At 35.5% G+C, this 13,447-nt stretch overlaps 3 protein-coding genes across 3 annotated transcripts; 1 reads left to right on the top strand and 2 right to left on the bottom strand.

The window, feature by feature from the left end:
* Nucleotides 1–620: 620 nt before the first annotated feature.
* LOC130988083 (early nodulin-like protein 12) lies at nt 621–1,503 on the bottom strand. Its single transcript, XM_057911840.1, has 2 exons — nt 1,269–1,503; nt 621–1,196 (listed from the first exon to the last, which is right to left on the bottom strand). Exons 1-2 carry the CDS (start codon nt 1,432–1,434, stop codon nt 826–828), a joined length of 537 nt encoding a protein of 178 aa, XP_057767823.1. The 5' UTR covers nt 1,435–1,503; the 3' UTR covers nt 621–825.
* Nucleotides 1,504–3,252: 1,749 nt separating this feature from the next.
* LOC130988082 (uncharacterized) lies at nt 3,253–5,111 on the top strand. Its single transcript, XM_057911839.1, has 5 exons — nt 3,253–3,703; nt 3,773–3,902; nt 3,990–4,313; nt 4,437–4,520; nt 4,599–5,111. The coding sequence occupies exons 1-5, from the start codon at nt 3,282–3,284 to the stop codon at nt 5,001–5,003; spliced, it is 1,365 nt and encodes a 454-aa protein (XP_057767822.1). The 5' UTR covers nt 3,253–3,281; the 3' UTR covers nt 5,004–5,111.
* A 2,421-nt stretch (nt 5,112–7,532) lies between these two features.
* LOC130988081 (uncharacterized) lies at nt 7,533–12,434 on the bottom strand. Its single transcript, XM_057911838.1, has 10 exons — nt 12,205–12,434; nt 10,213–11,210; nt 9,407–9,491; nt 9,131–9,226; nt 8,820–8,972; nt 8,628–8,735; nt 8,413–8,532; nt 8,068–8,193; nt 7,894–7,977; nt 7,533–7,807 (listed from the first exon to the last, which is right to left on the bottom strand). The coding sequence occupies exons 2-10, from the start codon at nt 11,184–11,186 to the stop codon at nt 7,682–7,684; spliced, it is 1,872 nt and encodes a 623-aa protein (XP_057767821.1). The 5' UTR covers nt 11,187–11,210; nt 12,205–12,434; the 3' UTR covers nt 7,533–7,681.
* Nucleotides 12,435–13,447: the final 1,013 nt, after the last annotated feature.

Genomic DNA, 13,447 nt, shown 5'->3' with positions numbered 1-13,447 from the left:
CATGTACTAGTTAACGTTTGTTCTTATCAACTCCTAACTAATATTCCAATTTTCCAACTCGTCCACAGCTTGAATCCAATCTCTGACTTCGAAATTTGAATTTTAAATAAAATTAGATGTTTTAATTTTATTTCATTTCTTACAGTTTTACAATTTTAAGTTAGTCATATATATGTATATATAAAAAAAATTATCACTTCCATTTATAGAAGTAGAGTCCACACAATTCCACTCACATATAATGATATAAATGAAACCCTTGCTATACTAACAAATCTACTCATATTTTATCAAAACTAGTCTCATCCACAATTTGACAGTTTTTTGTTAAAACGGAGTAAATATCATATTTTAAGTTACACAAACGAAACGACGGTAATCTAGATAATTTTTTAATCTTCTATTTAGATTATATATTTTGTGTATTTTTGAAAATACTGTATATATAAAATTATCGTTTATTCTATCCAAATTTATACCCAAGCAAAAATATAATTTTGCTGTCCATTTTTAACGTCATAGCTATCACAATCAAATTTTATTTTTTGTTATGTATATGATATATATGCAAATTTCATGAGCTCCAAATTTGTAGTAATATTGAAAACACATAACAATACATAATTCGTCCTCTTAAGAACTGAATTAATAACAAAATAATGTGGCGCATGACGCATATATTGCACATTAATTAGAAATATGAAATTAAGAAAAAATTAGATTAACAACAAATGATAAGATGCGATGCATAATCTAGAAACGAAATACAAGCACTAATGTTGAAATAGGGCACACAACTAATTAAGCATCAAATTAACGAAAGCCCTAAACAAGAGCAGCTGAAGCTAAAGCCATCGCAGCGGCGGCCAGAAAGCCAGCTCGCAGCGCGACGGCGGCGGCGTTGTGCGGCGCGGGAGCAGGGGCGGGGGAATGGTGAGCGATTGGCGACGGGGCGGGAGCGGCGGCGGGGCGGTGGTGGTGGTGGTGGTTGGCGGAGAGAACCCTAATGTGGAGCTTCTGGCCCTTCTGGCAGTGAGCGGGGGCGGCGCTGATGAAGAAAAGGGGGCCGGATTTGTCGAGGGCAATTACGGTATTTCCATCGCTGAAGGATTTGATGGGATTTGAAGCGCTGCATGTTTTGAAGTCTGCTTCGCTCACTTCCACCACCGAATCTGCCTTGCCGTCGTACTTGAAAACTAGAACCAGAAAAAGTCGCATAAGTAATTAGTTAAAGTGATGATTAAGAAGTGATTAGGGTGTTTAATTACCGATGGAATCGCCGATTTCGAAACGGTTGTTTTGGGCCCATTTGTCGAAGGCGTCGGGGGAGGAGGGAATCTGCCATGAAGCCTTATCGTCGATGACGTGAAATTCCCTAGCTTGAGAGGAATGAAGGAGAGCCAAGAAGAGAACTAGGGTTTTCCAGAAAGCCATTTCTACAGAGAGAGAGAGAGAGAGAGAGATGATTTGTTGAGCAAAATGATGGGGTTGAAGTTGTTGAGGAAGGATAGCCCCATTTATAAGAAGCAAGAATTTGGTTCGGTGCAGGGTTTCTCCAAATATGTAAATGCGGCCACGTGTTCAATTATTATTAGTGTTATTGATATTATAAAATCTAAAATGAGGGGTATTATTATATTGGTTGCATTATATATAGTTCTCATTTCACAATCTTGAGTAAGTATTTCAATTTTTTTTCGTTTTCAATATAGTGATGTTAAAAAGCTATATTGTGGCCACTCGTACATTAAATTGAGAAAATTTTGGTTTATTTAAATTTATTTTTTTAAATAAAAAAAATATTTAGTTATTTATACATTGCTCATATTGTAGTTATTTCTTATATTATTTTTATAAATTTTAAAAAAAACATATGTACAATATAAACAATACAATAAAATAATTAAATTCTATTTTTATTTAAAAAACAAATTAAATAAATCAAATTTTTTATATTTAACTAGTTTGTAGATGGCCACGATGTGGTTGTATAGATTTATTATTTTCCATAATATTATCGTTTGATTTATGGGATGGGATGGGATATGTATATAGTACTTAATTGTTGGTTTGTAATTAGGGAAAATAAACGAGCCGTTTCGGGTAATCATTTAGCATTATTGAAATTTTAAGGATGTTAATTGCCTTTAATGTTGAAAGATAAATATTTCCAAGAAAATTTGACTTCGAAATGTTGGGAATGAACGATAAACGTTCATGAATGACCATTATTACTCGGCCATTGCATCTGTTTGGCCATATTATTGCCAGCCATAATTAATATGCCAATTTTTTTTATAAAACTCATGTATTTAATTTTTTATGTTTTAAATAAAAATAGTACTATTAATTAGTTTTATTTTTTTACAAATATATATGTCATATGTGTGTATGCGTATATATATTCTTGAAGTGAGCATTAACAATTCAATGAAACTCATTATTGCTGAATAAGTAATTAATGGCTAAATCTTTTGCGGGGATATAAGAACGTTTATCACATAATTTCAACTTCAAATCTGTTTGTTTGTAAAGGTGACGGCACAGTGCCGTCGGTAGCGTTTTAATAAATTAGGTTGGAGGTTTTCTTTTGCGCCGCATCTCCTCTTTTCCTCCCCTCCCCCGCTGCTGTTCCCTTCCCCCTTCCTCCCTTCCCCGTCGCCGTCCAGCCGCCGCCGCCGCCGACTGCCGCCCAGCCCAGGTATTTCTCTCTCTCTCTCTCGTTTTATATATATAATTAATTAATTTATTTTCACTAATTTTCGTCTTAGTTCGACAACCCCGTTACGCTGCCTTCTTCACGACGCCCCGCCGGAAACCACCACCGTACGCTTTCTTTTTCTCTTATTTATTTATTTATATTAATTAGATAGATTTATTTGTTAGATTAGTTAATTAATTATGAAGAATGATTAAGTTTGTTAGTTCATAATAAATTATGAAGCATGATTAATTTTAAATTATTAATGTAATTTATTAATTATAAAGCGTGATTAATTTTAATCAATTAGTTTAATTTGTTAATTTATACTATATAATGAATTTGTTAGAATAATTTATATATGTTGGATAATTTTGTTAAATTAAAGTATGATTAATGAATTTTAAATATGCTATGTGTTTATGAAATGTTATGTTATTATATATTGTGGGATAGATTTAATCAATTTCTTAAGGATCTTCTCCCTTTGGGATATAAATTGATTATTTCTTAAGGATCTTCTCCCAACAAACTTAATTTATGATATTTTATTTGTTTTTTTCAATTAGAATTTGCAAGAATGAGTGATAATCGTATGTGGATGTACGCGAGATACAATGATCGTCTTGCATTTGAAATGGGACTTGAGACTTTCCTTGAGTACGCAAGAAATCAAACGGCGTACACAGATGGAGAGGGTAACATTAGGTGCCCGTGTAAGAAGTGCAAGAATCAAGCGTATTTGGATGTACCTACAGTCAGAAAACATGTTGGTAGGTGTGGATTTGTTCTGAATTACACAAATTGGGTTTCTCACGGGGAAGCACGACTGTATATGCCGACAGCGGATGGGTCCGGACCGCTTGTTTCTGGGACTCCCGAGACTCTAGAGGTTGGTACTACTTCACGGGCTAAAAGGCCCAAGGGCCCTACAGCTACACAGATCAGAGCCCGATCGGCTATAGACGGAGGGAGGATTTGGTTCGAGAGGGATGCTACTGGGTAAGTATTTTAATGAAAAATAATATTTTTCGTATAACATGATTAATTGATCAAATTACTTTGTCACAGTAAATTGATGGAGCCGCTTGGCCTGTCCAAAGCTTGCACTGCTTCATTTAAGAGGTTTGATAACCCAGGCGGTTACACATGGAAGAAGACGCACCCGGATATTAAGACGGCGTATTTTAATGAATTACGGGTATAATTGAATTTATTGTACACATAAATTTATCATTATATATTGTTCAAATGTTATATATTAAATTAAGTCTCTTTCTTTCAACAGAAAGAGTTTTCTTGGGCGCCCGAGGATGAGAAGGAAGTGAGGGACATGTGGGAGAAAAATGCCCGCAAAAGGTACTTCGACATGATCAGCGAGTACAAGTCAGATCTCATGAAGAGCCTGGACAGAGGGAAAGAGATGTCTAGACCCGCCTGGATGAGTCCAGAATTCTGGACAGGACTCCAGGAATACTGGCAGAGTCCCGAGGCTCAGGCACTTTCTGCGCGAGCACGTGCCAACCGGATGTCCGAGCACGATGGGCAGGGTACAGGGGTCAGTAGGCACGTGGACGGATCTCAGTCGACTCGTATCCTACAGCAGTATATGGTTAGTATATATATATATATATATGTATATATATGTATATATATATATATTATAGCAAATAATATAATTACTATTTATCTTAAATACATGCATGAACAGAGTTTGGAGCCTGACTTCCCCCAGGATGCGCCGAACTATGCCACCTTCCTCCGCCTCCACATGTACGCCGATGGAAGTTATACGTCGGAGAGAGACGCAAGAATTGATGTAAGTGTTTAAGTTTATTCAAATATTTAGTGAATGTATTTATTTTCTAACAATTATGCATTGTTATGTATGAATTAGCACGAGGTTCATCGACTTGCCGCTGCCACAGGACGAGAGCACCGGCTAGATGAGGTGTATTTGGAGGTGGTACAGTCGGACAGGTCAAGGATCTACGGCGTCGGAAGTGTCGGGCAGAGCCAGGCTAGTAGGGGGTCTACCCGCAGCACGGGCACTTCTGCGGTGTCTCAACAGCTTTATGAGACACGGATCTCCACGCTGGAGGAGCGCATGCAACAGCAAGAAGAGGAGTGGGCTGTAGAGAGGGCTGCAATAGAGGCACGATTGGCTGCAGAGCAAGCAGAACGTCAAGCCTTCATGGAGCGCTTTGCCCAAATGGAGCAGTTAATGAAGCTGTATGGATGGAGCTCGCATCGAGCTCCATCCCCTACTCATCGTCATCATGATGATGATGCTGCTGCTTAGGTCTCTCTCCGATGATGATGATGCTAGACTTTTATATTTATATTTTCGAACAAAATTACATTTGCACTTTATTTTCACATTTATGTTTTATTGAACTAAATATTTCAAGTGTTTTATTTTAACTATGTTTTATATATTTATGCCGATGATGATGATTGAATTTAACGTAATCAAATAAATTCAAATCACATTACACTTACCAAATTAAAATACTTTTGGTGTATAAACTACACTAATTTAAAAAAAATTAAAAAAAAGTAATTAATTAATAAATAAATGTTTTACCGACAATAAAAATAAGGACGGAACGAACCCGATTAGTAATTAACAACATCTTTCAGGTAGTATCTCCACATATTCTAAGATTATGAATATATGAGTGAGTATATAGCCTTTAAATGAATTAATAGGTATAGATATATCAATAATACGAGTGTTCTGTACTGGTGACCACTCGAAAAGAACTTCAAAGTTAAGCGTGCTTGACACAGAGCACAAGTAAAATGGGTGACCCACTGGGAAGTTGGGTGACCGATTCGGAAGTTCGTCTAACTTATGCAATACTGTATAAGTACGGAAAAAAAATTGTAGACATACAAATAAATAGAATAAAATAATTAATATTACCGACGGCGTATCGCCGTCGGAAATTCAACGGCGAGTCTCCGGCGACCATCCAGCGTGTTACCGACGGCATTGGTGCCGCCGCTAATTAGCGACGGCGATAGTCACGGTGGTTTCCGGTGAGTGCTCCGCCCCCGTTCGACGAGTGTTACCGACGTCAATTACACTGTTGCTAATTAGCGGTGGCTCTTACCGTCGGTAAAGTTTCAGTGAAGCTCCGTCGTACTCCGACGAGAAAAGGCGGCGGTATTGCCGGCGGCGTCCGACCGCCGTCGGTAGCGTGTTTACCGACGAGGCGTATGCCGACGGCGTTTTGCAGTCGGTAATGCCGTCGGCACGCCACTTGCCGACCGCCGTGTCCCCGTTACCGATGGCAAAATGTCGTCGGTAATCGTGTGTTTTTTTGTAGTGTAATTAATTAGTTACATTATTGATTTTAGACACAAGATGTACATACCAAAGAAGATATAACCTGTGTGTGAGTTGGCCTAGTAGTAGGAGGTTAATGCCCAATACTTGAGGTCTTGGGTTTGAGTCCTCCGTCATGCGGTCTTCAAATTTATTTATTTATTTATGTAAAATATAAATATATATATATATATATATATATATATATTTTACCTTTATACCCTTACTTATATTTCCTAATTTTAAGATTTTAATTTTTTACTCTTTCAGATCCTCTTTACATATATTAAATGGAGAAGAAAATAAAGAGAATGCATTTAGTTCTAATATTAAGATATGAGTAGAATTGAAAGTTTAGTTCAACTTTATTTTAAAATTTCACAAAATGACACTTATTTGAATTGAAGATGGAGGGAGTAATTAGGATGAAGTCACCATGCGTCCTCACAAATTTATTCTTAATTTCCTAAAATGGAATAGAACGCTTGAAGTGGGATAAAAAAATGAAAAGAAGATATTTTAATTTGTTAACTTTTCGGTATATTCTCGAATTTAAGACTAGATATATCAATCACTTTATCATTAGGCCAATACAAGCACGCATTCAAGTACACGACTTAAAATAATTGTCTATTCACGTTAATAGACATAATGTTGAGCATGAAAGAATCAAAATCACCATCCAAAAAAGAAAAAGATAAATATAGAAATATCTTTAATTGCCATAATTAATTTCTTCACGTAAGAAATTCAAGTAATCTAGTATACGAATCACAGTATGTAGGCGCATTAATGGCTCATTTCTTGCATGAGTTGGATCAACGTAGTGTAGATGATCGATATACGCTGAATTTAGCATTTGGGTTAAAGAATTTCAAACGCACGGATTTATTTATTTATTTATTTTTAAAGCCAAAAATCAGACATTTTTATTAAGGAACAAGTGGGACACACGAAACATGATCATATCCACCTCGAATAAATTTAAAATCCGCTCAAATTGGAGTAAATCTTTATATGGCACTAATTACTTTCTTAAAAAGTTACTAAACTTTATTATTTATATCAAATTGGTTGCAAAATTTTAATTTCTTTCAAAATGAATACTAAATTTGCATGTTGTTATCATTCGAGGTTAATTTAATTTTTCTGACAATTTTATAGCACATGACAATCAAAATACCACATAAGTTTTCCCACATTTAAGTTCAGTCATCAAAATATTTGTCTTGTCACTTCGGAGCAATTATATTTGTTATGTAGAAAGTTTATGAAATCTCTCATCGTCTTCAACACTACCATAGCTTGGTTACATTTTAGATAATTAACCCTCATTAGTATTTTGAAAATGGAGGGGCCAATGTCAAATCATCACTAAATTATTCATTTCAGACAAAACAAAATGTTTATATTTAGAAAAATCCACAAAAAAAACTGAGAAAATAACATCTAAAATTTGAAAACTCCAAATTAGCTTTAATTGGTATGCAGATGAGAGAGAGAGAGAGACAATCCAGCTTCATTAGTAAAGTAGTAATATCACAGCCACATAGTTAAACTGGAGAAACAAAGAAAGAGTAGATGGAAATCCAAGTTAAATATGAGAAGGAAAAAGCAAGAGCAAGAGCAAGCAAAGGCTAATGGATCTATTTGAGAAGCGTTTTCACGATGGACTTGACATTGAGCTTCTTCAAATCAGTATAGGACTGCCCACAGCCAACAAACATCACCGGTGATCCAGATATATAAACCATAGATAATGCAGCTCCCACCTACACCACACCATTTTTCATCAATTAAATTTGATGGAAACTGTATATGTCATGTCAAATAAAACTACTATTTGATAAATACACACCTTGTCATCAATAGTGTCGAACTTGGTCAGCAGGATGCCGTCGATCAGTCGGGGATTTGGCGAGGGCGAGAGGTCACCTAGTTTCTGTACAAATTCAAGAACGAGGATCAGATAAGTGGCGTATAAGTATCGTACGTAATAATGTGGACTAATGAAAAGGAACAACGAATCAACCTGGTTGAACTTCGACAACTGATCAACAGCATCGTTCCCCACAAGTGCCTCACCAACAAACAGAACCAGGTCTGGACTGTTTACATAGATAAGCTTTGACAGAGCTCGCATCAATGGTTCGTTATCCTGCAAGATACGAAAATATCCAGATGAACACGCAGTTGGCAGGAAAATGCACTCAAGGTAACACGGATCAAGCAGCTTGGGGGTCAAGCATAAGATCATGTAGTAATGGATTTCGAACATCAAATACACGTAAGTAGGCACACCGAAAACCTTTAACATTATCCAAACAGTAACAAGATATCAGTATGCACATAGAAAACCAGAACATGTGCCATGTACCTGCATTCTTCCAGCTGTATCCACCAGAACAACATCTGAACCATTTCGACTGGCCTCCTGAATTGCTTCTTTTGCCACAATTGCAGGATCTTTCTCATAGCCTTTCTCAAATATGGGAATCTGGTGTTTCCAAGATAACATACCATTTAAGTTAGAGCAATTTCAGTTAAAACATACATCTCAAGGTGAAATACAAGTGTGGTACTACAATATACCTGGAGTCTCCGTGCATGTGTACGCAGCTGCTCCACGGCACCTGATCTGAATGTGTCGCAGGCAGCCATCATAACATTGACATTATGCTGTTGAAGCCAGTAGGCAACCTGCCGAAGCCACATGGGAAAATCATAAGAAAAGTGTGCAGTTGGTCAATTCATCAATTTGAATTAGATGTGAACAAAGACTACCTTAGCTAGATTGGTAGATTTCCCGACTCCATTAACTCCAACAAAAACCACAACATAAGGTTTCCCTTGCTCCTTCGCAGCATGAACATCCCTCAAAATATCAATTGAGCGTCTAGGAGTTAAAATGCGGGTAAGTGCATCTTCCATAGCAGCCTGGAAGAATCATGTGAAGTATTAGGTCACTGATGAAATTCTACATACGAACGAGAGAAATAGATAGCTACAACTATGCCTATTTGTCCATATAGAGGTGGATATTTTTACTTTTCCTTCCTTTGTTGGTTAGAAGAGGTTCAGACATCCTTATGTACCTGAACTGTAGATGAGATTCTTGTAAAAGAAGCTAGCTTTTTGCCTTCAAGACTTGCTGCCACTGATTCACAAAGTTTCTCAGCTATTTCCTCTGCCTGTTGGCAACCATTTAAAGTAAGAATAGAAACATGTTAACAAACACATTATACCTCAGGCATAGGAAACAACAGTGCTAACTTGTATGGGTGAAGGAAAATATTAGAAATCAGTTGTAATGTCGTAGAGGCAATTTTTGAATGAAGGTGCTTAGTAGATAAGAAACCATCATAACGTACCACATTCTTTGTCATTAGTCTGTCCTTTAGAGCTTTAAGAGCTGGTTCTAGGTCAGACTTCTCCAAATTTGCTTTACCCGCAATACTGAAACAGAAAAAATCAGTCAACAACAGATCTATACGGATAAAATAAACCCACCATAGTGCAGCAAATATACATCCATTAGGCAGCTTCCGACAGTATCTTAGGTTAAAAAGTTTTCATTCTATAACATCGTTAGTAAGCTAAAATATTATCCTCCCTCCAACCACAACAAGTGTGGTCTTTTTGCTATTTTCGTCCATCCATAATAAGTGTGGTCTTTCTATTTTAGGACATATACCCTTATACTTTACCCCATTCACACACAATATTTACAAAACACCAATCTCACAAACCATTTATTAATTACTTAACAAATCAATTCAGTGGGACCCTTTCCCCACTTTATACACATCTTCAAATATTTTCTTAAAACCCGTGCCTTCCATCCACACCACACTTATCGTGGACTGAGGGAGTATCTTTGTACAAATAAAAGCACAAATGACGATCATTTTTTGCTTGAAATGCAGCATGGTTGTTAATAGTTCGGCCAAAGAAGAAAACCCACACTCTCTTCATGGGCGTATTTATCAGTAAAATGCATGAAAGAATACAACTTGACTTGCACTCCATAATTACTTGACCCATTACTCATTACTTGCCTCAACAGCTCTTCCAATATTTCCCATGTGTTTCATATATCATTCAATAGATTGAACAAGTTGTAAGTAGATAAGAAAAAAAAAATTAGCTCAGTACAGGTCAAAGACTGATAATGTACCTCTCGAACATGGATGAAAACCACCCTTTCTTCTTAGCATCAACCTTATTATCCTTAGCTGTGTCTTCCTCCTCGCTTTCGCTTTCGCTGTCACTGCTAACAATCTCCTCTTTGTCCATCATACTCTCACCTTGATCTGCGGCTACAACTGCTATGTGCTGTTCCCCATTCTCGCTCCCTGGATCAGTGAAATCCAGTTTTGCCTCTTTTGGTGAATCATCCCAAACTCTGTTCTTTTTAGTAGTCTTTTTAGGTTCCTCTTTAGAAACCTTGTTAGCAACAGTTTCAGTTTTTTTTCCACCTTTTGACCTAAGCTTCTGTAGCTTATTTACATCAAAAGCACCAGTATTGGAAGCCCCATTCTCTTTTCCATTATTTTTAACCAGCGTAGCTGCTTCCCCTTTCCCAATATGATTATTGTTAAGATTTCCATTTTCTAAAGGGCGGCCCTTGAACCTGTCACCGTTAGCATCATTTCCAGATTCACCTCCACTCTTTTTTTTATTACCTCCATCCATGTTTCCATTTTGCACATTTCCTTGCTTCCTAGCAATGTTATTGTTCATAGGCTTGCCAACCTGCTTTGATTTCTTCATTTCCTCTGCACGAGCCTCAGCTTCCTTCTTAAGCTGTTGAAATATATCATCGAAGTCATTGTATGAAGTTCGCTTTGGATCATAAATCTCCAAGAACTCTTTCTTAACCATAGAGAGCAGATCGTCGACATACAAGAGATGGAGAATACGTTGATACACAGCAACAAAAACAAGCCCCAAATCATTGTGAAATGTCCACTTAAGCGTGTATGAAGCACCCGGGGCATCATAGTTGTACGATGCAGCACCTGACCTTTCCTCCAAAAGGCAGGACCTTATCAAGGTATCAATGGGCGATCCTCTAAGAGCATTCCCAAGCTCTTTGCAAGTCCAGAGGATTAAACCTCCTCTTGTAAATATGAGTAACTGCTCTAACATCTCTAGAGCTCAAAAGGTTCTATCCTGCAAAAGTATTAAAAAAAAATTAAAACTTCTAAAATCACCAATTCAAATGATACAAGTTAAATATTCGATTATATCCCAAAAATATTGAAAAACTTCATAAAAACCACTGAGTCACTAATCAATTAATGATAGTCGAACCCACACACCGAAGTTAGAATACAAACACAACTTTAAGAAATTCCAAAACAAATTAGGAGCTCCCTGTAAGGCAAATTCGTATGTAACTGGAAATACTTAATCTGCAATTTCCCTGAATAACAATGTCTTTTATGAAAAAATAGTTCTAGATCTTTAAGCAGAGTATCAAATTTCTTATAAATCAGCTCGCAAGCATACACTGATACACATCAACACATTCGAACCAGAAGATACCAATGTTTGGGGCATTATCTTTCACTGGGAGAATTTATTTCAGCTAAGCAAAAGATAATAACAGTGTTGCAACTTCAGATTCTAAACAACTATCTATTATCAGATATGCTACAAAGGCCACGATTCTGAGTGAACATATCAAGTATAAAAGAGGAAACAACAATCACAAACCTTTGCATGTCTAAGCGAAATACACATTAGAAAAAAAGAAGAAGATAAAAAACAAATCTTTTCTTCTCTTCTTTCATTACTAAGCTCGCCAAAGAATCACGATAAACGAATTTTCTACTTTAGTTCAATTCAATCACAGAAATGCATCAGATCGCGAAAGGAACCCCAATTCAAGAAACAAGGGGAAGGAAAACGAAAAAAAAAAAAAAAAAACTAGATTTCCAAAATTCACTCGACACAGTTGAGGAAAAATCGAAATCCCAATCGAAGATTAAAAAAAGCAGAAACATCCCCAAAGAAGATCATTCATTGATCAGAAGCTTTACCCCAAATCCCCCGATCCAAAGAGACCAACAACGAATTACCAATCATACAAATACCCAAAATTCAAACGACCAAGGAACGACGCAAATCAATAAATTTGTCGATCTGATGATAAATCCATCACCTGAAAATCTTTGACGCCAATTCTGTTAGGGAGATGGAAGAAATCCCTGGTGAAAAAGGAAAGCCAATAGAGAAGGAAGGAAAAAATAAAAATAAGAAAATTAAAGAGGAATTGGGTGTTTGAGAGTTGAATATATATTGGGAGCTGACTCGGAATGTTTGGTTGGTCGGCCAAAATCGGTGTGCGCGGTCCTAACGTGTTCCATTTCGCCCATGCTACGATTCTTTCACCTATGCTAACTCTAATGGCTTAACCGTAACAATAATGTTATTTGGACAAAATTTGTCCAAACAAGATATGGTTAAAATTTTGTAAAAATAAATTTATTTAAATTTTTTATTTTATAGTAAGAAAGAATTTAGTTTATTTTATTATTTTCTTCACATTGTAATTTTTTAATAATTTTTTAATTTTTATTATTTTTATAATACAAAAAATTACAAAAAAAAATTAAAATTAAAAAAATTGTTGAAAAAATTACAATCTAGAGAAAACAATAAAAGTAACTAATTTTTTTAAATTTGAACCAAAATTTTTAAATAAATCGATTTTTTTAAGCATTTAACATTTTTTGTTCGGATAAATTTTGTCCAAACATCACTACTCTAATTGTTATCATAAATTGGGTAAATATTTGAACCTAAGATATATTTTTGGATTATTTGCGTGAAAGTATACGAATTTTCATTTTAATTCAAATTATTTACATGTAAATACATGAATTTTCAGTATTTTTTTTAAAAAATTCTTAAATTTAACATTCTTATGATTTTTCAACAAATTCATTTTCTCACAAAATTCATTTTCCTCGTATTTCTCAATTAATTCATGTTGCAATTGGTTATGGTTAATATGTTAGTTCAATTTTTTTATTGTGTCGAGAAATTAGAAGGGCGGGATAATTCCGTCCAACACATTTAATATTGACTATTAATTTATCAAAATTACATTTAGAAACAACTATTAATTTTTATTATTATGTATGACTAGTACATAAACTATCTCTATAATTTAATATACTGCAATTTAAAGTTTCACAAACAATGCATCAGACTATAATTAACTTGAATTGAGAAAAACAAAAGAAAAGATATGAAAGAAAAAATGAAGGAACCCCAATTAGACTTTATACTCAAAATAAATAAATAAACGATAATTAACAAAACAAAACTTAAAAACAAAAAAATTGAAAAACAAATAATAGAGACAACATTTACATAGAACATTTTTTATACAAATGGCA

Source organism: Salvia miltiorrhiza, chromosome 6, assembly GCF_028751815.1.
Source record: "Salvia miltiorrhiza cultivar Shanhuang (shh) chromosome 6, IMPLAD_Smil_shh, whole genome shotgun sequence".
NCBI lineage: Eukaryota > Viridiplantae > Streptophyta > Magnoliopsida > Lamiales > Lamiaceae > Salvia > Salvia miltiorrhiza.
The sequence above is the reverse complement of the archived record's forward strand: the minus strand, read 5'-3'. Positions and strand labels throughout refer to the sequence as shown.